Source organism: Montipora foliosa, chromosome 5, assembly GCF_036669935.1.
Source record: "Montipora foliosa isolate CH-2021 chromosome 5, ASM3666993v2, whole genome shotgun sequence".
Classification (NCBI taxonomy): Eukaryota; Metazoa; Cnidaria; class Anthozoa; order Scleractinia; family Acroporidae; genus Montipora; species Montipora foliosa.
Window position 1 is genome coordinate 38,352,215 of NC_090873.1, and position 23,943 is coordinate 38,376,157.

At 39.5% G+C, this 23,943-nt stretch overlaps 1 protein-coding gene and 1 long non-coding RNA gene across 2 annotated transcripts in view; one reads left to right on the top strand and one right to left on the bottom strand.

Annotated features, from left to right (window-relative positions):
* The window catches only part of LOC138004155 (uncharacterized), an 8,533-nt gene extending 7,400 nt beyond the window's left edge, over window positions 1–1,133 (bottom strand). The window contains exon 1 of the long non-coding RNA XR_011123743.1: window positions 850–1,133. This is a non-coding gene — a long non-coding RNA (uncharacterized lncRNA). The remainder of the gene's footprint in view (window positions 1–849) is intronic.
* LOC138004093 (nitric oxide synthase 1-like) overlaps window positions 1–23,943 on the top strand; it is a 58,484-nt gene that overhangs the window by 19,791 nt on the left and 14,750 nt on the right. The window contains 15 exon segments of the mRNA XM_068850497.1: window positions 10,667–10,778; window positions 13,400–13,590; window positions 15,388–15,545; window positions 16,243–16,405; window positions 17,039–17,272; window positions 18,262–18,401; window positions 18,876–18,986; window positions 19,548–19,611; window positions 20,091–20,192; window positions 20,506–20,574; window positions 20,702–20,785; window positions 20,909–20,950; window positions 21,841–21,896; window positions 22,233–22,377; window positions 23,021–23,190. Coding sequence (XP_068706598.1) covers window positions 10,676–10,778; window positions 13,400–13,590; window positions 15,388–15,545; window positions 16,243–16,405; window positions 17,039–17,272; window positions 18,262–18,401; window positions 18,876–18,986; window positions 19,548–19,611; window positions 20,091–20,192; window positions 20,506–20,574; window positions 20,702–20,785; window positions 20,909–20,950; window positions 21,841–21,896; window positions 22,233–22,377; window positions 23,021–23,190 — 1,832 coding nt within the window. The 5' untranslated portion in view covers window positions 10,667–10,675.

Consider the following 23,943-nt stretch of genomic DNA (forward strand, 5'->3'; position numbering starts at 1 on the left):
ATATCAAAGGCTTTTTAATCTTTTTAAGGCCAAGAGAGCCCAAAATATATATTGTGCCAGACAGGCAGCCAAAGAGACGAAGCGATAACTTTGAACTAAGGTCGAAAACTTATGACCTATAAAATATTTTGTGAAGTCGCATCCAGATTATATTTTTCCGCCGATAATCTTCGTTGATACGTCCGAAGCTGTAATGTCACGGGGTTTGTCGTTTTAATTTGGGGCCAAAAATGTCTTCAAACCCTCCTTTCACTTACTGAATGCCTCCGCAAAACTATTTAAGAGGAAGAGATCAAATGACATTAAGAGAAGAAAGAGTACAGGCCGATCACCCTCTGTTGGTGGGGATCTGAGCATCGATCTTCAGTTATTTATAAACGAAATACAGATGAACAATACTGTGGCTACAATTTATTACAATATGCAGAATTTAAAGCAAATGAATCAACAAAAGTTTGAAGGAAATGTTAACTGAGTCGTGTGTCACGTTGTTTTCGCCGTCCCGTGCTGTTTTAAGCGCTATTTTGCTGTGAATTACAATGTTGATGGAGAAATCCGACTGCAAATAATTTATGAATGAACTAATTTCTAGACTATAAAATACTGCGATCTAAATATCGCTAACAAAGTCTTCTTCTGACCGAAGTTGATGAGTCTTCCTACGTTCCGCATAATTGATTTTTAACTTTTCCGTGTATTCGAATTTTTCAGCAGTCTTAACAGACGCATGCAAGGAAACTCAAAAGCTTAACCAAACGTTCACCACCAGAATCTAAACCTAAGTATCTTAATCTCTCTGATTTGGAAAATTGAGTAGTAGAGTATTTAGCCACTGATTTCCATACTAACCCTATAGTTGTTGCTTGTCAGTCGGCTCAATTCAAAGTGGCATGTAATTGACTTGACGAGGTTGGTTTTAGAATCATCCAAAACTAGTCAAGAAGCGAGCATCGTCACAAATTCCTTATGAGCGATTGAGCAGCTGTTGCTTGGACTTAACTTGAAGTGAAACAACTGCCTTGTTTTGAAAAGGTTGCTTACGTATTTGCCTGGCAATTAAATGCTTTCATTATGAAGAACAAGGAAGTCACGTATCAACAACCAGTTTCTTGGAAAGAGCCAGTTGACGTGTAGTATTGTTTTGTTACCATAGCGACCAGTAGTGCAGTAGATCGCGTTTCTTACTCGTTTCAGATTTCGCATAGTATGGGTAAGAGAGTCACTACGGGGAAGCGAAGCGAGAAGATCGCGGAGAAAGGGAGGAGAGGAGGGGGGGGGGGGGGAGGGTGGGAAGAAAAGGAAAGGCTTCCTTTTTCCGTCCCCTGCTCTCGTCAGCAATAGTTCCTTGTTCGTCAAGAAAGAAAGACATGACAACAAGAAAGATCTGTCAGCAATTTAGGGTGTATAAAAGCATCCAAAACAACTTTTTGATCAGTTTTCCGTGAAGTACGATGAAACTAAACCCTTGTTCACACCCAACGTTGATTTTGATCAACTGAAGTATAATTCAGGCCATCATACTCCTTTCAATTTTATTCAATTATGGTTCTGTTCACATCCGCGAAAATTCAAATACAATAGGCAGGGTAACCTCTCAGGGTGTGACAAAATGGCGCCGTATCGAGTGGCTGCTGGCTGCCACGATTGTCACCACCATGCATGGGGCGAGAAGAGAACCAAGGATAGCTTTCAAGAATAGAAGAAGACAAATCGTAATTACGTCAAACAACCCCCTTGATATAATCCCGCAGTTGTAATCAGGGACTGTAATTATTTGATGTGAGCCCCTTTTTATATTTTAAATCGATTATAATTCGATCATAATCGAGGCCTGATGTATTCGTCTCTCTGTGTGCGACGGCTGCTTCACGTGCACAGAGCTAACCGGTACGATATGAATGCTCTTATACTTTTTGACAATACTGCCTTATAATGACCTTTATGCATCAATTGAATCGTTTTTGTAAACGTGACGAAGAAATACAAATATAATTTTTACATAATCACATGCTTCAAACTGTCGTACCACAACTTCTGGGATACCTGGTCAGACCTGGAGGTATCGGTCTCGTTACAATAAAGGTGATGATATCTACTAGAATAGCTAATTAACTAAAAGATCATACAATTACTTGTAATAAAATTGGTATAAAATTATTATTTTTATTTTCAGTGAGTGAGTGAGTGAGTGATTGAGTGAATGAGTAAAACAGTAAACAGTAAACAGTAAATCTTTATTGCGCCTTACTCTCCAAAGGGAGGTATCGGTCTCGTTACGATAAAGGTGATGATATCTACTAGAATAACTAATTAACTAAAAGATCATACAATTACTTGTAATACAATTGGTATAAAATTATTAGTTTTAATTCTTTTGCATTTAGGATGTCTTTTCTCTTCTGAAACATTAAATATGTGTATTTACCTACTATCTTTGAAGTGGTTTCGTTTTCTAGTGAGTGGGTGAGTGAGATTCTGCCTACACTAAACCGGAGACATTCAATGTGAAATAGTTTATTTAGGATGAGCCAGTCAGTCATCTAGAGAACACTACATATACATATCGTTATACAGTCTTTACAAGGATAGACGTAGACATAATAGGCATGAACAGCGAAAAGGTGTGCCACGCCAGATACGAAAAACCACTAAAAAACCACCCTTTAGATGTGGCCAAAAACTCTGTGGAAACGTATTCCCCATCTAATGCTGTGGCACCAGACCTCGGGGAAGAGGTAAACAGAGTAAACCATAAAATATATGATATAAAATTAAAGCAAGTGAACCTATGACTGACTGACGTAGAATGATTACTATTTCCTACCAAAACCTTTAAATAGTCCCCAGAATCCTTAGACAATACCCGATCCTCTATATCGTGCCGTCAGAATAGCAATCTCTCACTGAACGTCAGAAATTCCATTGAGTGAGTGAGTGAGTGAGTGAGTGAGTGAGTGAGTAAACAGTAAACAGTAAATCTTTATTGCGCCTTACTCTCCAAAGGGAGGTATCGGTCTCGTTACAATAAAGGTGATGATATCTACTTGAATAACTAATTAACTAAAAAGATCATACAATTACTTGTAATACAATTGGTATAAAATTATTATTTTAATTATTTTGCATTTAGGAAGTCTTTTCTCTTCTGAAACATTAAATATGTGTATTTACCTATTATCTTTGAAGTGCTTTCGTTTTCTAGGGTAAGTAAATACCTAATTTTATCCTCATCATTAAGGCTTTTGAAAACAACATCGTGTGTTGAAAGGAGAGAATGGAGCTCATTTCTAATGTTATCGTACCCTGGGCAATACATCAAGAAGTGCCGCTCATCTTCTATATAGCCTCTATTGCAGACTAAACACGTTCTTCCATCTACTGGGATTGGTGCACCTCTATTTTCGTATTTCCCAGTCTGTATTCGCAAGCTATGAACCCCCAGACGCAATTTTGTCATACTTATTCTATGTGCTGGGTTTCTGATAGTTTTGAGATAGTCTTCCAATTGGTAGTCGAATTTGACTTCTTTGTGTGTAAATTTCTCTCTAGAGCCTTCGGAAGTGTTGTTGCGAGCCTTCAGCCAATTTCGAATGTAGTCCTTTTTAAGCTGATTCTTTATGGAGGAACGAGCATTCTTAATGTGTAGTTGGCTTGATGTATTGCCTATAGAGTGCATTCGTATAGTTTCGTCATTATTTAATACATCAAAAAATTGGCTGTGACTTTTTGCGTGATGAAAGGCTTCCTTTAATAGAGGATTGACTGTTTTATGCTGTAATCTAAGCGAGTAACTAAATATTGAAGCTTTTATGTCTATACTTAAAGGGTACCGTCCAAGTTCTGCCCTACAGGCAATGTTCTCTGTGTACCATGGGGTATTTAGTGTTTGTTTACAGAACTTGATATGGACTTGTTCGATAGTGCTTTTGTCAAAATGGGTCTTATATGATAATAGCTCCGGTCCCCATATTTCGCATCCATATAGTAGTATAGGTTTGACAAGGGCATCAAAAAGCTTATTCTTAATTGTAATTGTGGTCGTATCCGAATTGGAGAACAATCGTTTCACTGTCGCAAGAACTTTATAAGCTTTTTTGCTAAGGATGTCTCTTGCGTAGGTATAGCGACCAGATGAGGTCATTTCTATTCCCAAATATGTTTGTTTGTCGACGATAGGTAATGCTTCTGAACCATATTGGAAAATTTCCTTGTTTTTGGTTTGACCTTTCCCACTAAAGATGATGATATTTGATTTGTTGGTATTCACCTTCAGCTTCCATTCCTCTGCGTGCTTTTTAATGACGTTAATCGATTTCTGTAGTCCTTCTGGAGAGGGACTTAAAACTAACAAATGTGAGTGAGTGAGTGAGTGAGTGAGTGATTGAGTGAGTGAGTGAGTGAGTGAGTGAGTGAGTGAGTGAGTGAGTGAGTGAGTGAGTGAGTAAGTAAGTAAGTAACTTTATTTACCCACATATTAATTGCAAATGAGCAAAAGCTCGTTTGAATGCAAATGTGGAGTATTGTATTTTAAGGAAAAAACTAATAAAAATAATGATTGTTCTTTTTTCTTGGAACTATGGCATAAAAATCCTCTCGACAACTTTGTTTAGGGCGACCGCTTCAAAGCTTCATTATCCAGTTGCTGTGCTTTCCTTTGTAGTCTTTTCTTTGCAGTTTCCTTCAAACTTTCAATGAAAATATTGCTATTCTCGCGTTCTCGCCAAATCTGTCCGCCATTTTGTCAATTGTTAAACGATAAAAATTGTAGCTACGATTATTTCATTAAATTGCTTGGCCTCGCTGGATAACTACCGAAATAACGATCATACGTAAAATCATTTAAGCAAATTGCTTCGCCTCATAAGTTGCGATACTTTTAATGTTGATTGAGTTCTTTTGAATTGGTTAGTGTTTAAAAAGTAAAAATTGAGTTGAATTGTGTTTGTTTTGATTAGTTAACGACGCGTTTAAGTACTTTTGTCGCGTGGCAAAGCAATACGTGTGGTAATGATTAATTTGCCATATCATTTCTAGTAGTGAAGAGTTATCTTTATATTTTTTAGTAAGTGATTGATGATTCAGGAAAGACTTAATGTTGTGTTAAAGTTATGAAACAATATGTTAAGAGGCGGACGTGACCACTTCAACAAAGGGGCCACACTGTTGCCGGGCGGCCTGAGATGCGCGTACTGGAAAACACAATAAAGTTTACTCACAAAGGCGTTCCAACATCTCTCGGGGAAACATTTGTGCGTATACTGATCTCGTAAACGATTTAATTCATACCTGGACACACTAGCATATATTTCTTATTTGGAATTAATCCCTCTGGCATCTGGGTTAATTGGCTAGGGAAGCTTTAAGGACTGTGTTGACAAGTGCTTCTAGTGCTTGTTGTCGAGCGGCTGCTGTGCTCCTGGTCTTAAGTGTGTGTTGGTTAATAAAGACTGTAACGCTGGGCTTAGGCCGAGTGTTCTTGTGCTTTTGCGGAACAAACCTGTGGTACCATCGATCAATATTGTTGTAGAAATTCCGATACCGTACTAATCCGTTGGCCCCGCGTTGATGTTATCAGTTTAGGGCTTAGCTTAGCCAGGTACATCAATTAGTTTTGTTAATCCCTTGTTTATTTCGGTTGGTTTAGTCTTTGTTGCTTTAAGTTTGTTAGCTGAGGACTCGCGTTCCGTCCAGAAGGTTTATGTTGGTGATTTTGGTCCCCCAGCCACTGCGATTGGTCTTAAATGGACTCCCTCAAGGCCTAACTGCACTGCGATTTTTATTCGTCGGCGTGGACCACGTGCAGCCGTGCAGCCGTAGGTACGCCTTCGTAGTTCAAGTTAATCACTTCTTTTGTAGTTGACGTTATTGCGTTCTAAGCCTCTAATCTCTTGACCAATTGCAATGCGTTGCCTGGACCGGGGGCGCTAATAAGAAAGCGAATCTTTCGATTTAAGGTGCACATTTTTTGAACAAACTACTCGTTAGAGAACATACTTCTAAAGAAGAACTGTTGTAGGGAAGAAAGAACAGATTAAAGGCAAGTGAGAGTTAAGCAGGACTAGTTGAGCGAGAGCTGTAAGATCGACCCGAAAAAACACCAAATAAAGAGGTGAAATAGCAGGAGTGTTGAAGAGTCTTTCTTCCCCCAAAGGATTTCCTTCAACACAATTCAGCTTTCGCCATCCAGGGCTTGCATTTGATTGGCTATCTGGGAATTTCTTTGTTCATTGACCAATCAGAATGCTTGCTTTATTACCTTTTTTTGCATTTAATTAACTATTTTTGCATTCAATCACCTCTTTTCTGCACTGTGTTACCAACAAACTGCACTTCTCGCAGCCAATCAGATTGCAGATTTTATTTGATGTATTTTATTAGCATCGTAAGAAAGCAGAATTATATTTGGTTGTTTCTGGGGAAATTAAAGTCCTCTCAAAAGTTCAAGAAACTCGTGGTATCTCTTCTAAAGTACACAGAAAAAAAAAACCAATATAAACACAAAATCTATGCTCTATGCTCTATGCTTGATGTACCACTGAAATGGTAAGTTGATCAGTGAAGTATTTTCGAATAGATCTTAAAGGCGCTGTTACACTGGACAATGTTTCGTGCAACTTGTATTCCAACGCCATTGCGAGACAAGTTACTCTAACGGCACTGCACAGTGTAACAGCGCCTTAACGCTAATCTTGTTCTTGTTGTTGTGTCAAAATCAAACTGTGGTCTTGGTTAAACTGTTTTGAATCCAATATAATCTTGAGTTGCGAGCCATATTTTGCTTATTTCTTATATTCAATCAATAGATTAATTTTAAGCTTACGATCATCACTGAACGAAGATGCTTTTCAGTGCGTAGCCTTGCTCAGTTATTTTATACAAAAATATCTTTCCACAGTTTCGCCTGGTTAACTTAACTATTTCCGCTATATTTCATGCGTTTTGCTTGCATATGTTTCATAAAGTAATTTTTTCATTCAATTCATTTCACTCAATGTCGAAAACTTTGTAGAACTATTTCTCATTTTCGCACCGCGATGGTGAGTGCCGGTGTAAGAGTTTTCACAGACGAAAATCTAAGTAAAAAAATGAGGGTTATAAATAAAGTTTTCTTTCCTTCAAATCGCTCTTAATTAAGCACCCATGTACTTTAAAATCAGTTTTCCGTGAATACATACCATATAATACCACCTAGTTAGATGAGTCTTACGTTAAGATAATTCTGTTCAAGAAAAACAGAATGACTCCAAACACCCATCTCTGTTCACTAAATTAACCTGAACAGCACAGCCATATCATGTAAATACTTCATTGACCAAACTTGTTCGGCAAACATGTCTGGATATTGGCAGCATTCTTCTTTGCGTTTTATGAACCGAGACGAACATCGGGCTTTCGTGGAATGTCATTCTGTCTTTGAGCGCTTCTGAAATTTGGATCACTTTTTCGTTTCGGAAATGTCACTGCAGACCATGTTTTAATCGTTTCCTAAAGTGCAGATGTGCGTTTTAAGGTTCGAGTTAAGGCCATCTAGCCGGTTTCCAGATAACCAGAAAGTTACGTACGAAATCCCAGTTTCGTCCTGTGTTTTTTCTTTCAGATCAGTCTCTGCCGCTGTTACCTAAAACAAATACGAGGCATTTTAGGTGGCCTTACTTAAGGACGTTCGCGCTAATTGTTTGTCCGCAACGTAAGTGCGCAGGTAACGCGACTGTAATATGTCACGCATTACTTCGAGCATTAGTGAAGTTGAGGTTTGAAAACCTTTGCAGAAACCGTGGACGATAAGTCTTGCACAGCGTTGGATAAGAGAAGATCGTGATCTGTCAAAATTGATTAAAAATGTTTAGGAAAGTCAAGTAGACTACTGCACGACTGATGTTCGCGTTGTTTTTATCAGTCGTGCACTAGTCTACTTGACTTTCATAAATATTGTTCAAGCATTAGTTAAAATAACATGGCGACAAAAACGCCGGGGAAAAAATTCCAGGCCGGCAAAAGAATGGCACATTTATTTCCGAATCATCATGAAACGTTAAAGAGAAGTGAGCGGGAGGATAGAAAAGCTCTTTAAATGGTAGCTGCTGCTCAAGTAGTGGCTGAAAGTTTGGAAAACTCGAGGACGAACCGTTGCGTAAATTTAATGGGGCTGTTTCTTTTTTAAATGTTTTTATTACCCTACGAACTTGAAAATGAATGTATGTTTTTGAAGTTCTTCTCCTTTACTTTCGTGAAAATAGAGCAGTATTTTCGTCCTCGTCGGCTTGAATAGTGCGGACCTGCATGGAAAAAACCAGCGATTAAATTTCACAAAAACCACACTCCAGAAGACGAGCATGACGGCAATGGAGAAATATTATACAAAACACTAACCAAATGAAGATGACGACTGCTTAAAACTTCGTTGCTGTGCTCGAGAAAGCTTTGTTTTGGGGTAAAAACCTTTCATCCCTTCAACGATCGATCCTCTCTTGGGTTCCAGTCCTTCCCCGACAGGTCACGCAAAAACGTGACAAACGAAGTTTTCCAAGAACTTCGTAAAATCACATCGACCTTACTCCCTTGGATCATCGGTGACCCCTATTTTTTTAATCATGAATCACTTACTCTACTTACTATCTACAAAATATGATAAAATGAAAAAAATCTCACCGTAAGAAGTTATCTTTTTTTTAAATTTTCTTTCCTCGTGCCATCGAATTCCGGTAGTGGTTGCAACGGATAGAGGTTACGAAAACGCTCGTCCAGGATGAACTCTACTGTTTACGACATCCCTAGCGGCATGAAATTATCTTAAAATCCCACCCCTAAAAACCTATGCACGGAAACCTTCACTCTAACAGTTTATTTTTAGGATTTTCGATGGATAAGCAGATGAGGTTACCTTTCGTTATTATGACAGATTTATCCATTTTCTCCGAAACAAAGTCGGTGACCCCCATTTTTTTTTATAATTTTGGAGTAAGTACCTTATGACCTAACTCTGGGCGAGAAATGAAGAAAATCTCACCGTAGGAAGATTTTGGCGCGAACGTCCTTAAGGCAATTTTCTTTGATGCTCACTTCGGGTGAATCTTCCGTTGATAAACTAAGGAAAGGAAAGATTTTTAGTAACGTATTTTTGCTCTCGTCCATACGTTTGCTTGCATGTTTTGAAAACGTTTTCGCATCGACGCAAGAGGTGTACAGCTTTACGCATCACTAAACGCCAGGGCTCAGTTGGTCAAAGCACGATTTAGCTAACCGAGTGTAGTTTAGTTTCTGTTCAATAAAAACATTTCCAAAATATTTTCACCCTTAAGTTTAGACTGGAATTTTACTTAACTTTAGGGGTAAATTTTGATTTGCAAAACCTTCTCAATGAGCGAGGTGAAAACTTCGGTTAAATCCTAATTCTGGGTGCGTTAATCGGCTTTCGAACAACCGGGCCCAGGATGTTTGATATTCGTACTAGTATGGACTTGTCTAGCAATTTCTGAATGCATCGTTCGAACTGAGTTTAATGCGTTTCCTTTTAATGAAAACTTGATTTAGGGCTTTCTTTCCTTTCAGTTGTTTGGCTAGTATCTGTTATTGAGCTATATTTCACGTACATACAACAAAGCGCTCTTAGTCAGCATGCAGTATTTTTGGTTTGAGCCGGTTGGAGGGGTGGACGGACCGTTTCTCGAGTTTTGGACCAACTAAAGGGCCAATATCACTACAATTCTAGTAATAAGTCTGTTCAAATTGCGAGCCTACTTTTTATTTCACACAAATGGCCCGTGTAACACGAATGAGGTAAATTTCAAATTATTTCTTGAACGGAAAAGAAACTTGTATTATTTTATGGCGATTTCTCCTGGACATAATAAAGAAACTTGAAAAAGTTAGCCTAATCCATTTCCTCCGCGTCATGCGCGGCCATAAACAACCACCACAGTTTTAATGCACGTTTAGTACTTTTTAGGAAAACTGCATTTTTTTTTAATGTTTAACCTTTCGAAACACATTTTGCTTCAGATCCAAATTACGTGACAGTGCCATTCGAAAACAAAACATTTGCGGGGCCTGCACGTTTTTCCTACTGTAAACCTAAAATTTTAAGGAGACGATTTTCAGGAATTATCTGTAGACAGCAGGGTAATATTTCATGTTTGTTTCAATATCGTCAAGTAAAGCCATCATCAATGCAGAACGATTTCGTTTCTACTCTAAACTGAAACAATTGTTAGACTTATTTCTTTTCGGTGCCTCACCAGCAGTGTCACAACGTCGTTAATAATAGTATGGTATGCAAAGCAGGATAGTGTATCCGCCAAACATCTCCATCAAAAATGTTAATGATCAGGTCACTGTAAAGGTTCTTTCGCTAACAAGAAAGAGAGAAGAGAAACCGCAGTCACAGAAGCGCCTAGCCATTTGTTTGAAAATATTGCACCATGGTGTCCTGTCATCATTAGCTACTAGTTCTGAGATTACACAAGTCATTCACATGTCACCCAGCGATAAGTCGTTACAAAATAGCCCACGCAGGCTTGGCGTGCCTATGTTTGTAACGTAGTGGTGAATTTGCTTAAATAAGGTAAGAAAAAAAAGAGTGGTGCAACTGGCAAAGATTGTCACCGTTGCAAGTATTTCTCACTGGCTTACGCTTATTCAATGACAGCCATGCCTCTTTTCGTTTTAGTTCAAGATAATGAAAACATATCAGGAAGGAGATACCCGAGAGCTCATTGTCCAGGACTTACAGATGAATCAACGCAAGGAAGTTCCCTTTGTTGATACTACTGAGTCCAAAGGTAATCTTATTTTCTGGCTGTTAGAGGGGTTTTCCGCTAAGTGTCGAAAATAATGTTCTTTGCTCTGCAATCGGTTGGGAAATCTGTCGCCACCTTTTCAATCCAAATCGAAAAAAGTAGAGGACGTAGTCCCCGGTGTAGTGGTCTATCTACTAGCATGTGGTTATTGGGAAGGGGCCTACAGTAATTGGTAGAAGCTGTTGTAGTGTCCCTGCCAGCTAAATAAATAAATCCCTTGTGCGCCCGAATTTCCCGCGCTTGACACCCTTTACATGAAATAGCTTTCAATTTCGATTAGTTCATTGCGTTCAGTCTGCGCTTGTCCTGATTGGTCAAGATAGTTACTTTGGTTTAATTACTTTTGAAAGTCGCTCTATATGTTGCGTGCATTTGCGCTACCGAAAACTTGATTCCGGACTAAAGACTAGCTAGAGCATGTTTTTTTACTTAGCTTTTGCACTTTATACACATTTTTCTCCTGTTTGGAAACGCAATGGATGACACAGACCTCTGAAGTGACATGTCCTCAGAAAATAAACGCAATCTGCGCACACATAAATGAACTTCTTATTAACCTTTGCGATCGTCTGCTATTACTATCTCAGGATCACAAACGATCTCTTTAAGGTGCCCCGCGGCTATTTATGGGGTTGTGTGGTCCCTTTTCAATTTGCATTTTTGAAAAGGAAACTAGTGGACCAATTTATTAGAAATTTCAACCTCCGAAAGAAGAAACCTTGAATAATGTAATGGCGATCGAATTCCATCTGTAGTAAAAGGCTTTACAAAACCTTTTTCAAGAAAATGCAATTATTTTTAATTTGACACGGTAAAATGTTTTGCAAACACCTCGAAGAGGCTAGAAAACACGGAGGCTTTACCCACAGCGAATTACATTTGCCAAGCAAGCGATTTCCTAAATTTTGCCATCCTCTCGCTTCTGACCCAATTGTCGCCTAAATGTAAGAGAGATATTTACCCTGAAGCCACCATTTTTAAAGCTGACATCATGTAAACCTTATGTGTAAAAGTCTAAAAGATCGAAGACTTACATCATGTAATTTGTGATAATAGGCCACTTTGGAAAATACCATAATAATCTTTGTTTGTCCCTCCAAATTTTGCATAAGCATTGTTTCCAGTTTCTCTTGGGACTTACAATGGTCCCAAGAGAAAACAAAATAAATGCTTATGCAAAACTTGGGGGGACAAACAAAGAGTATTATGGTATTTTCTGAAGTGGCCTATTGTAAATAGGCATATATTGCTATTTTGCCGGCACGTATCAGAGGCCTGGTGAGTGGTACTAGGCGAGCTGCGAGTTGTGGGATTGAGAATTGTAATTTGTGGTCATTTGATGGGCGAGTCATTCTACGGCCAGCCTTCGCCGCGTAACGTTGTTACTTTTGGTTTTTAATTTATAGTTATTATCGTAAAAAAAGGAGCTAGTTTTTTTTGTCTGTGTGTTTAAAACTATCAACTGCCTATTTCCACCTAATGCTTTATATAGTATACCCTAAAACCCCAAGGGTAGCGCCATTGCTTTGTTCGGGGGCTCATGTTCCCTGTTTTTTTTTTTTTTTCCACCTGCTGGTTTTTAGGGTTTTCGTGTCCGGCTTTGGTGCCTTAGTTTCTTAATTCAATGCCAATTTTATCTTTGTGTACGAAAGTTGAATAAATGGCACAGTGGTACGGTTTGGCTGGCCAACCCGCTTATATATCAATGCTGTCTTTGTCCGCGTGAGTGGTGGAGGCAAAATGAATGTTAGCAATCAATAAAGATGAGTGTCTGTTCTACTGCTTGCATGATCGAGAAAAGCAAACAAGTTATATTATTTCGAATTACTCAAAATTTCTCGAAGTGTTTTACATTCTTTTCAAATAGTGCATAGACCGGGGTATTACAAATGTCCTTCCCAAGTTCGAGCGTTTTTTGTTCGGACGGTTTGGAGAATTTAGGTTGCAAAGTTGTGAACTTCTGCTTACCAAATTCTCATCGCTTCGTAAGCATCCTCATTAATTATTAGATTATTCAATGTTTTTTCGTTGTGGACTTTTACACATCTGGTTTAAATTATGTCATCCCTTTTAAAAATGGTGGCTTCAGGGTAAATCTATTTCTCACAATTGAGTCAGACGCGAAAGGAGGGCAAAATTTAGAAGTCGCTCTTTTGGAAATCTACGGTTTGGGTTCTCATGTAACTCGATGTGAGTAAAGTCTCTCTGTTTTCTAGCCTTTTCGAGGTGTTTGGAAAAAAAATTTCACCGTGTAAAATTAGAAATAATTGCATTTTCTTGAAAAAGAAAGTTTTGGAAAAAACTTTTACTGCAGATGGAATTCGATTCTGATCGCCAGAAAATCTAAATTATTACATTTATTCAAGGTTTCTTCTTTCGGAGGCCGAAATTTCAAAGGAAGTTTTCCTTTTTAAAAACGCAATGTAAAAAGGGACCACATGACCCCATAAATACCCGTGGGCCACCTTAATGTAACTGTAACCAAGCCATTCAATCAAAAGTCAAATACGTGAGGGATATAATTTGTATATTTTTACACTACCCCCTTTGTTGGTTTCACTTGCAAGCGTGGGTTTATATCATGTTCTGTGGTTTTTATTCAGAAGAAGCTCTACATTACCAAATAAAAAAGGAAGAGACTTGTCCGATGGCTTCTGCAATGCAAGGAAGATGTCCATTTAGTGGTACTACTGAAGGATTCAGGATGAGGCCCCAGGATCCAAAATACCTGAGATTAATGAATTGGGTGGAAGGCAAAGAAATGGTTGATACTCTTCATCAAAAGGCAACCAACGTAAGTAAAACTTAACAGGTATAAGCTTTCTCTACTGAAAACATACACCAAAGGGGCTCAATCCCTTTGTTTTCAGAGCAATCTGGACTTCTGGACGCGTTCTCTTTGATGCAATGGCCAATAGACGTTCGGGCGAAATCCAAGTAATACTTTTAACTAATAGCATTATTCCCAACATAACAAAGTAACTCCTTTTAGATGGACATCTACAAACCCTGCACAGCCACAGTACCAGTGGAATTCGGCAAGCAATAGGCATCAAAATGGAAATGTTTTACGACTTCTAATTTGATATTTTTCACATTTTTTTCCGCAACATGACGGTAGAGAATTCATTGGTTTAGAAAGTGATGTATCAAAAGAAAGAGAAGGTTCACCCTGGCGCTAAGCTTTTATAGATTGTGCTAGTAAAAGTAACATAATATGCTACTAGCAGTGCCCATTTTTTGCCCGAGATATGTTCAATTTGTGCTCGTTTTTCCAAATTATGCCTCTTGTCCTTAAAATTATTCCTTTTGCAAAATGAGCGAAACAAGTCGAAAAAACGTATCTCGATCGTGTAGCAATACTTTTTTTGCTTTCACAAGCTCCTTTTCTATTGTGTTTTGCTTTCTTTGTCTTAAAGCAACGGTGTCTGGCTATATTGGCTGGTTCTGGTGTGATCTCGGGGCAAGTTATCGGACGGCGTGGCTGACGCGATTTTTCAAACTTGCAAATGAGAGATACTGTGACCAACACCATTCACCAACTTCCGGTCCCGTCATCTCGTCCCAGACTGCCAGCCTTCTAGGGAGGTTCTCTCTCTGTTACAAACCGCGAATGCAGCTAAACGTTGAACAAAAATGGTCTCAGGCTTGTCAATATCTGCCGATGATGCTCGCAGTACTTTTTTAAAATCAGCGAAAATTATGCTAGTTTCCTAAAATTATGCCAAAAATTATGCTAGCACAATCTATAAAAGCCTACACCATTCATTAATGATGAAATGGTATATGAAATGAATCATATGAACTGCGGATATGAAATCAAGTGAAGCTATGATCTTCGCAGTTACGAACGCAATTTTTACAACTGCGTAGAGAAGCCTGAAAAATTCAGGACTTCAACGGGGTTTGAACCCGTGACCTCGCGATTCCGGTGCGACGCTCTAACCAACTGAGCTATGAAGCCACTGACGTTGGGAGCTGGTCATTTGTGGGTTCTAATGGTCCCGTGAGGAATGAATCAATGATGAAATGGTATATGAAATGAATCATATGAACTGCGGATATGAAATCAAGTGAAGCTATGATCTTCGCAGTTACGAACGCAATTTTTACAACTGCGTAGAGAAGCCTGAAAAAAGGGTTAACCATTAAAAGAGTTAAATCAATTCAAAGCTATTGTCCCTCAAAACGAAATGTGCCTGTTTGCAGTCCCTTTCTGGATAGTGGGAGCACGAGCAAATAGCAGGGCGAGACTGGTGAAATCTGAAGTGAATACGCTGAGGGGAGATTGGGAGAAAGGCGGGACAAAAGCCTCTCTCTAGTCTCTTTTCGGTTTTTCCTCCCTCGCTCCAGTCTCGCCACTCTGTTGCTCATCGCACTGTTGATGGACTGCACATCTACCGTCCAAATAGGGACTGCAAGCAGTCGCAAATCTCATTTTTGTCTATATTTCTTATCCAGTGCGCGTGCTCCCAATTTATGATGTGGCTTGACATTGCGTCACAAATTGCGTGCGCAATGAGGATGCGCAATAAGGTATTCTCCGTCTTCAGTTATCTAGGCTTACCTGTTATTAATTGCTCCATCGCAGCCTCTTCACTGCACTAATGGCCGCTGTACTGGATCAGTCATGTTCCCGTATGGAGGAGAAACTCCCAAGCAGAGGCCTTATGGGGTACCAAGGGATAAGGAGGAAATCAAGATTGATGCGCAGGACTTCTTCCAACAGTATTTCACCTCAACTAATCGGTAACTGTCGACCTAAGCTCGTTTGTGCCAGAAAACCATGTCAGTTCTTTTTATATAGAGAAGTTTCCAGTCGAGTGTCGACAGTAATTCTCGTTTGGTTTTGCTTTACTTCACTCAGTAATTTTGTTGGAAAAACTAGTGCCACTTTCTCAATCAATTACAGCAAAAACAAAACCAATCATGACTTGCACGCGTTACCCTTCCCGCGCCTGGCGACATCTGCGCGAAATTGCTTCTTATTCTGATCGGCTCATCAAACTGTTTGCGTCTGTTGTGGTCAGAGCAATTGTAAGGCTTTTGATCTTACGAGAGTTTTGAAAATCGCTCTATGACCTCTATAAAACGCTTCATTGTACTTCGGAACTTAAATTCGTCTCTTATTGTCAATTACCTGGTTTTCTCCATTCAACAGATACAATTGCAGATTAGATATTATTTATGCATGAGTTGTGGTGCAGTATTATCCTTAATTGGTTGATTTTCATTTTTTTTTTTGTATGTTGGAATGTATGATAACGAGTATGGCAGCTGAGCAAATAATTACGTTATAACCAACTACATTAATTTATTGTAAATACATTAAAAGGGGGAAGAAGAATAGTATTCTGGGATTTCTTTTCGAACGCAAAGAGGCTGATATTATTGTGCCGATCACCTGTTTTTTGTTTTGTTCTGGTTTTTTTATTGGCATTTGCAGCTTCAACAGTGATAACTACCAGAATAGAATGGCTGAGGTGATGAAATCTTTGGAAGAGACTGGTACCTACCAGATGACGGAAAAGGAACTCATCTTTGCTGCCAAAACTGCGTGGAGAAATGCCCCAAGATGCATTGGGAGAATACAATGGAATAACCTACAGGTGTTACTTTAGTTAAACTGTAACAACGGAAAGAGTGCTCTAGTTACCTTAACGTCAGACAAAAATTTTTTTAGCGACATATTTTGCTCGTCCTGTGCCACGTTTTTGGAAGGTCTCTAAAAGGGGGTGGATATAAATGGGACATGACAGACATTAGAATGCAAACAAGCTACTGATGTTAACATTGTCCAACGATGTACATACATTTGCTCTCAAATCTGATGCAGTACAAGAAAATAGTGTAGATATTAAAGAAAGCGTTTGTGGATATCAGTCATCAAAAATTCTATAAAATGACAAGAAGATTGGCTTGAAAGATGAGGATCTGTCCTGTCAGTTGTTTTATTATTGGGATGTTCACTAATGTCATGATTAAGAAATTTGACTGCAGAAACGTTCGGTTACTAAATTTCACTTTCCCGGACCTTTTTTAGTTCTGAACGTTATGATATGATGTTGTCAACCCTTCAAGTTAAGGAATTTTTATCATGCAAGGGAAAATTCTGTTAGCACACCCATAGGTGCATTTCGAATAACTGGCCTAAGTGATTTGACAAGGGTAAGACAGACAGTAAGTAGACAGATATGCAACAGTAACTGCCATCCAAGACCATTTTTTTTTGTTCTTGTCAGGTTTTCGACGCCCGCCACGTAACGACTGCGAAAGAAATGTTCGAGGTTCTTAAGAAACACTTAGAGTACGCAACGAATGGAGGAAACTTGAGATCCGTGATAACAATTTTTCCTCAAAGGAGAGAACAGCATAAAGACTTTCGCGTCTGGAATTCTCTACTTATTCAGTATGCTGGGTACAGACAGCCTGATGGTACAGTGATTGGAGATCCAGCCGGTGTGGAGTTCACTGAGGTAAATCACGTTACAATGCCGTTCTTATCTTTTTCACCTGAGGTCAATGGAATGACTCATGTCGGTATTATTTTTTATTTAAACAGTCTATCCAGGTGCGGATACAAACAGTTTCTAACGATTTGATGGTTAAAATGAGAATTTTTTTAGAATAAAGGCGAATTTCCAAGTTGTTTTCTTGAAAGCTTTCCCACAAATGGAAAAAAAAAAAATAATGGTTTGCGATTTTTCGGGCACAGTCACACTCAATGGAGTTTTCCAATATTCTGTCCGAGTGACTCAAAACCCTGGAAATGGCTGCACTTTAGCGAATTAATTTTTTTTTTTTCGGGGGAAAATCATTTTCCTGGACCTTTCGGCGCTCTTGTTATATTGGAAAACGGTCACAATTTTTCCTGGATCCTCCCCTGCCATCCCATTGTAACTTAGCATTAGGTTTAGTCTACCAAAAAGGTGACTAGCATTTACACATAAACACTTAGTCGGATGTTGCTTTAGCATAGTAACGTCTGGAGCAAGATGTAGTCCAATTTGCACAAACAATGCCTTGTTTAACTGTAACTGTTGCTTGCCACTATGACCCGTATTTGCAGGTGTGTTTGTGGTGGCCTGGCCTTTGCCTGGAAGAGACGCTAGTGTTAGAAAAAATTATAATAAGTATATTAAAATCAACGTGATATGTCTTAAAAATAAGTGTTTTTGTCAAATCAAACGGATTATTCTATCTCGACTTGCCTCCAGCCAGAGGCCAGATCACGAAAATCATAGCTATTAAATACGTTATTGTCTAGAAACATGGAAAGGAACTGTTTTAATTTTTGCATCTCGCCAGGTAATCTAGTCTTGTCGCAAATAACAGATATACACTTGTATCGTGTGCCATTTATTTGAATACTTCTCGTTTTCGTTAAGCTTTTCATCAATACATGGGTCTTACTTTGGTCGCGTTATATCTTTGGCACTTGTATTTGCTTTGCTTTGTTACTCAGATTTGTGAATCGCTGGGGTGGAAAGGAAAAGGTGGCAGATTTGACGTTTTGCCTATAGTGTTACAAGCCAATGGTGGGACACCCGAGTTCTTTGAAATTCCCGACGATCTCGTTCTTCGAGTGAAAATCAAACATCCAAAGTAAGTGACTATCGCTGATCAGCAGTCTTCCTTTCCTTCTTTTCTTCCTACGTCAAAGTTACCAAAGCATGTTCCATCAAACACAAACAGGTACCGGAAGAGTCAGGTCTCATTAATTAATCCGGGAAATTTCAAGCCCCCCACCCCCCCTCCGAACTTTCCAATCTCACGTCCGTAATGATTTGCCTAACCTGTTTGCGATTGCTCTGGAGACGCGGTTCGTTGCACCGGCGATGTCTTTTTTCTTTTCACATACAGATGTTGGCAGAGTGGTTTCGAAAGCAGTATCCCCGAAATCGCCCAATCCAAGGCAATCAGCGATACAATCACCAAAAGCGTTATTCCGTTCAGGATCGAAACTGGTGAAATCGATACCATGTTTAACACAAAATTCCAAAAAAACTACACCGGGCCACACTTTCCCATTAGGCCCAATTGCGTTAAATTAAGCTGATGAACTCTTTACCTTGCCAGATATCCCTGGTTTGAGAAACTTGGTTTACAGTGGTACGCCCTGCCAGCGGTCGCCAACATGATGCTAGATGCAGGGGGTCTGGAGTTTACAGGCGCTCCATTCAACGGATGGTGGGTATTTAGATTTTCCAAGAAAGGATCCTTACCCTACTCCTTAAAGAGAAGTTGTCAGCAAGTTGTGCCCCCCTCCCCCCCGGGGTTTTCGGAATCCAGTTAAATTCTACTGCTCTGTGGGGTGGGCTGAGAATAAATTCGAACGCTTTGAATTCTCTGCGAGAGAAAATAACTGACATGCAAATTATGTGACCTGAGAACTAGAGGTTAATTATAACAGGTGAAGGATTCTCGCAGCATCTAGCAGCCTTTTTACAGTACGGTTTATAAAAGGAAGGGTAAAAGGAGAAAACGGGGCCACTGTTGTCACTAGAAATTCGCCTTTTCACTCTTTAAACCACAATTTCAAATTGTGTATTCTCCTTACTGTTTTCTTCTTTCTTTTTTGATGTGTTAGTAGGGGAAGTATAGTTAACCATGGAGACATTTTATCGTTCCTTATCTTTTACTTTTTTTCCAGCAAAAGCGGTCTGTTTAGTGAATTAGAAATTGACAAAGAAATGTGAAGCAATCGTTATGGTGTCATAATTAATCAACTGATTTAACTTCGCATTTCAGGTACATGGTGACAGAAATTGGAGCCCGCGATCTGGGTGATCAGCAACGCTACAACATGTTGGAGGTATGCGAGATATGGAGTCCTGTAACGATGTAATATCTTTAGACCTCAGTTCTTTTGCCCTCCAAAAAGTCCAGATCGAGTCAGAAAACGAAATTAAGACTACGAATGAGACTAAGTAAAATAAAGTAAGGTTAATCATAATTGGAGTATAAAAACAGCAAGTCAGGCCAGGTAATATATGTTTTCTTCTTGACTGGAAATATTGATATGAAAGCCAGGGGCGTAGCCAGGATTTTTAGAAGGAGGGGAGGGTAGGGGTGGTCATATTGTGTCAACTGGAGGGTAATCGCGTCTACGTCACCTGAATATTGTAGGTTGTTTGCTTTAAAAATGTTTACAGGGGGAGGGGGGGGGGGAGTGTCACAGGCACCTCAGGAACTCCCATCTTTTTATTACTAACACTGCGGCAAGATGCCATGAGTAAGGGATGCAAAAAGCAAATCGTTCTTTTTTCGTTTACGTTCTGTTGTTTTTGTTAGGTGATAGCCAATAAGATGGAGTTAGACACCAGGAGTAATGCATCCCTGTGGAAAGATTTTGCATTGGTAGAACTCAACTATGCTGTCATGTACAGTTTCCAGGTAAGGAAGACATATTTATGGTATACTGAATTGGGTGAATTTCATTCTGACCTTAGAAGTCTCAAAATTGAGCTATCATCTACACCAGTTTTAAGTGGCAGGCTGCGGTCACCTCAAAGGTACAGAAGCATTTAAAACTAGAATGCTTTTATGTCAAATGCGCTGATCTTTATAGGGCTCCCTGTTTGGTTTCTCTTAGGCCGAAATCGGGCGCTAACTAAGGCTATTGCAATAAAATGAATTACTGCTCATTTTCAGCGATAATCGAGAAGCAATGCTTCAAAATGATGCTTTAAAATGTATGTTTCTTTAGGAGGCTGGTGTTACAATAGCTGATCACCATTCCACCTCGGAGTCCTTCATAAAACATATGAAGAAAGAGGTGAGTGATTGCTGAGCAGTCTTCTGTTACAGTCTGCATATTAGCGTGTCTCGATTATATAGAGCGATGCAGATGCCATTTTGTATTTTAGCCCAACTAACATCGTTTGTTGTAAATTTTGCGATAGATGAAGGTGCGAGGTGGCTGTCCAGCGGACTGGGTGTGGATAGTTCCTCCAATGTCAGGCAGTGCTACGCAAGTTTTTCACCAGGTGCATTTATAAATTTCCTTTGCTTGAAAATAATTATATCGTAGTTTCAATGTGGTAGTTTCGTATTTTCCATGTTTCCTCTATTTCTCTAACGCCATACAATTTTGGATTTTTTTGATACAGGAAATGTTGAATTACGTTTTGAAACCTTGCTATGGATATCAGGTAATTGATGGGGCCAACTTTTTTGGGACCTCGTGTCCGTCAGTTTTGCCCCTCATCTAGTCGCCACGCTTTTTCTTTTGTCTCTTAATATGTAATTATAATGTTTGCGAGCTAGATGAAAGTATCTAAATAAATTATCGTCTTCCATGAACTCATTTAGGCGAGGTGTATTATTAGTGCACTTATAGTACAATTTATTTTAACTATAACAATTAAATCTGAACTTATTCCATATTTTGGCGAAACGTGTGTCAACGTGCGCTGTGTGATTATAGCCATTTTGCCAGTTTTCTGGGCGTTTATTTCGCCGGAGGAGGGGGAGGGTCTGATGAAAAATTGCTTGGGATTTATTTTGTATGGCGAAGGGGGGTGTTACAAATTTTTTGATGAACTTTTTTTTCGGTTATAAAGAAATACAGCACATAAGTTATCAGTCGGGTGGCTTAGTGGTTATCAACGGCGCCTCCCACCTGTACGACCCAGGTTCAACCCTGGCCTCGAGGTCGTATGTGGGCTGAGTTTCAGTCGATCTCAATATGACTCCGAGGGTTTTTCTCCGGGTACTCCGGTTTTCCTCTCTCATCAAAATCGACTCTAGATCAATAGCATCCGGGCGGATACCCTCGTATAGGGATAACCTCTGGTATCTCTCCCTTTCATTGTATTGAATGAATAAAGTTGGTATAAACGCAAACCCTTTTGATTGTTTTTCATTTTTTCATTTTTTATTGGACTTTTGTTGCGCTTTGAACCAGCACTTACGAGCTCGAATGAAGAACAACATACATGTATAACTTGATGAATTGGGTCATAGCTGGGCCTTAGGATAGAACAAAGCAGGAGCTGTTATGTCAAAAATCAACCAATAGTTTTGCTTTTACCTGAAACAGATCTCACCCTGGAAGGTTCACAGTGGAAAGAAAATATCATTTAAGGCAGTATCGAGGTGGGTTAATTAACATGGCCAAAACAGTTGTTATCCTAACTGGTTTATGACAACAAATGCATTTGGGCGGAGAAACATAATTAGTTCTGGGATTGCGCCAAAGTCAAGGCCAGATAGGTATTGAGATTGGTCGTGCTCCTGATTGGTTGAAAACCAGGCTGTTTGCTTTGGTTGGGTAGGACAACACAATTCAATAGCTGATGTTTTTTTATCCCTCTTCTCTGTTCCCACTGTTCAGATTTTATCTCAGGCTGACAATGGGCTGTGTTCCCACTTAAGGCTGTTCTTTTTTTTCAGAACAAGATTCTGAATTCGCTTTTTTTGTCTCCTTTACAGAGCTGTGCGTTTCGCCGCTTTTCTAATGAGGAAAGTGCTGTCCAAACGTAAGAAGGCTACAATTCTGTTTGCTACGGAAACTGGCAAATCAGAGGGATTTGCTCGTAATTTGGCCAAGCTCATGGGGCACACCTTCGATGCCAAGGTTTGTCTTTATGATTAACAAGAAGATTTTTCTCTGCTGAGTCAAGCTAAGATTTGAATGCATAATGCTACTCAATCTGCGAGACAAGGATGGTTTTTACCAAGTGGTTGCCTAGCAACTAATCAGTTATGTTGCGCATCTAAGCCGTCGTATTTTACTTAATGTTGCCCTCCACTATATACCCGGAAAACACACACAAAGCTGTAGGCTTGGGCCTGTTGATCAGCCAGGCCCACGATACAATTTTATTCGCTTCCACAATGAATACCTCTATAATTATTGAGAAACTGAAGGAACCATAGCCGGACACTTAAACCCATTAATTTTAAAGAAAAATACCAATAACAACAAAAAAATGGGACTGTGTATCCCGATTACTGCTACGGGGCAACCTTTGGGGCTTTAAGGTTTGTTTTCTAACATTGCAAACTAAACTTCGGATTACAATCGAAGGCGGCGAGGCTGACAGTAGAACGACCTCGATCACTAAAACCGTCACTATTCAAACTCATTACCCCACGATCCTCTGCGCATTACACTCGTGCCCGGTTCTCAGTACCGTGGCGGTAAAATGTCAAATTACACCATCTGTTAGTACTTGGTTCGATGGATGTTCCACTAATCGTTGAAGGTATCTCACCAGGTTCTGTGCATGGACGAGTACGAACATGCGCAGCTTACCCAAGAGACCCTCTTGTTTGTGGTCACAAGTACTTTCGGCAACGGAGAATCTCCGGAGAATGGAACAAGCTTCGCTAGCTACTTGGAAAGGATGAAGAACAGCATCGATGCAAGGCCTTTGAAAAACATGAGGTAGGGGAAAAGTTTGCTATTTTTATCAAGCGCACAACCATGAGAAGAATATTGGTTCAGAGGCAGTCTTATGAGAGAATCTAATAATAATAATAATAATAATAATTTAAAAATTGCACCGTAACCAGGATGAGACATGTTGTGAATCTGAAAGACGTTCTCTGGTTAAAAATTGGTTAAAAATTATAAGCTTTCGGCTTGGATGACGAAGTCATGGTGTCATTTGACGTGGTGTCCCTTTTCACAGCTATCCCAGTGAATAAAGCTTGCGATTATATCCGCAATAAACTGAACTGTGACAACACACTACAGACCAGAACAAACCTCTCTACCGACGACATCATCTCTCTCCTTGACTTCACTCTTTCAAACAACTATTTCGTCTACAATAATCGCACATACAAGCAGATTCATGGTTGTGCCATGGGCAGCCCTGTTAGCCCTATCGTCGCTAACCTCTGTATGGAAGTGATAGAAGAGTCAGCCATCAGCTCCGCCACTGTTCCGCCAAGGATTTGGAAACGATACGTTGACGACAGCTTTGTTGTCATCAAGAAAGCTGCTGTCCATTCCTTCCACGACACCTTAAACGCTGTCGACCCTAAGATCACATTTACCATTGAAGAAGAGAACAATGGTCAAATTGCCTTCCTTGACACCTTAGTGTCAAGAAAAAATGGTGTTGCTGTCATTGACGTTTATCGAAAACCAACCCACACTGATAGATATCTAGACTTCTCCTCACATCACGAG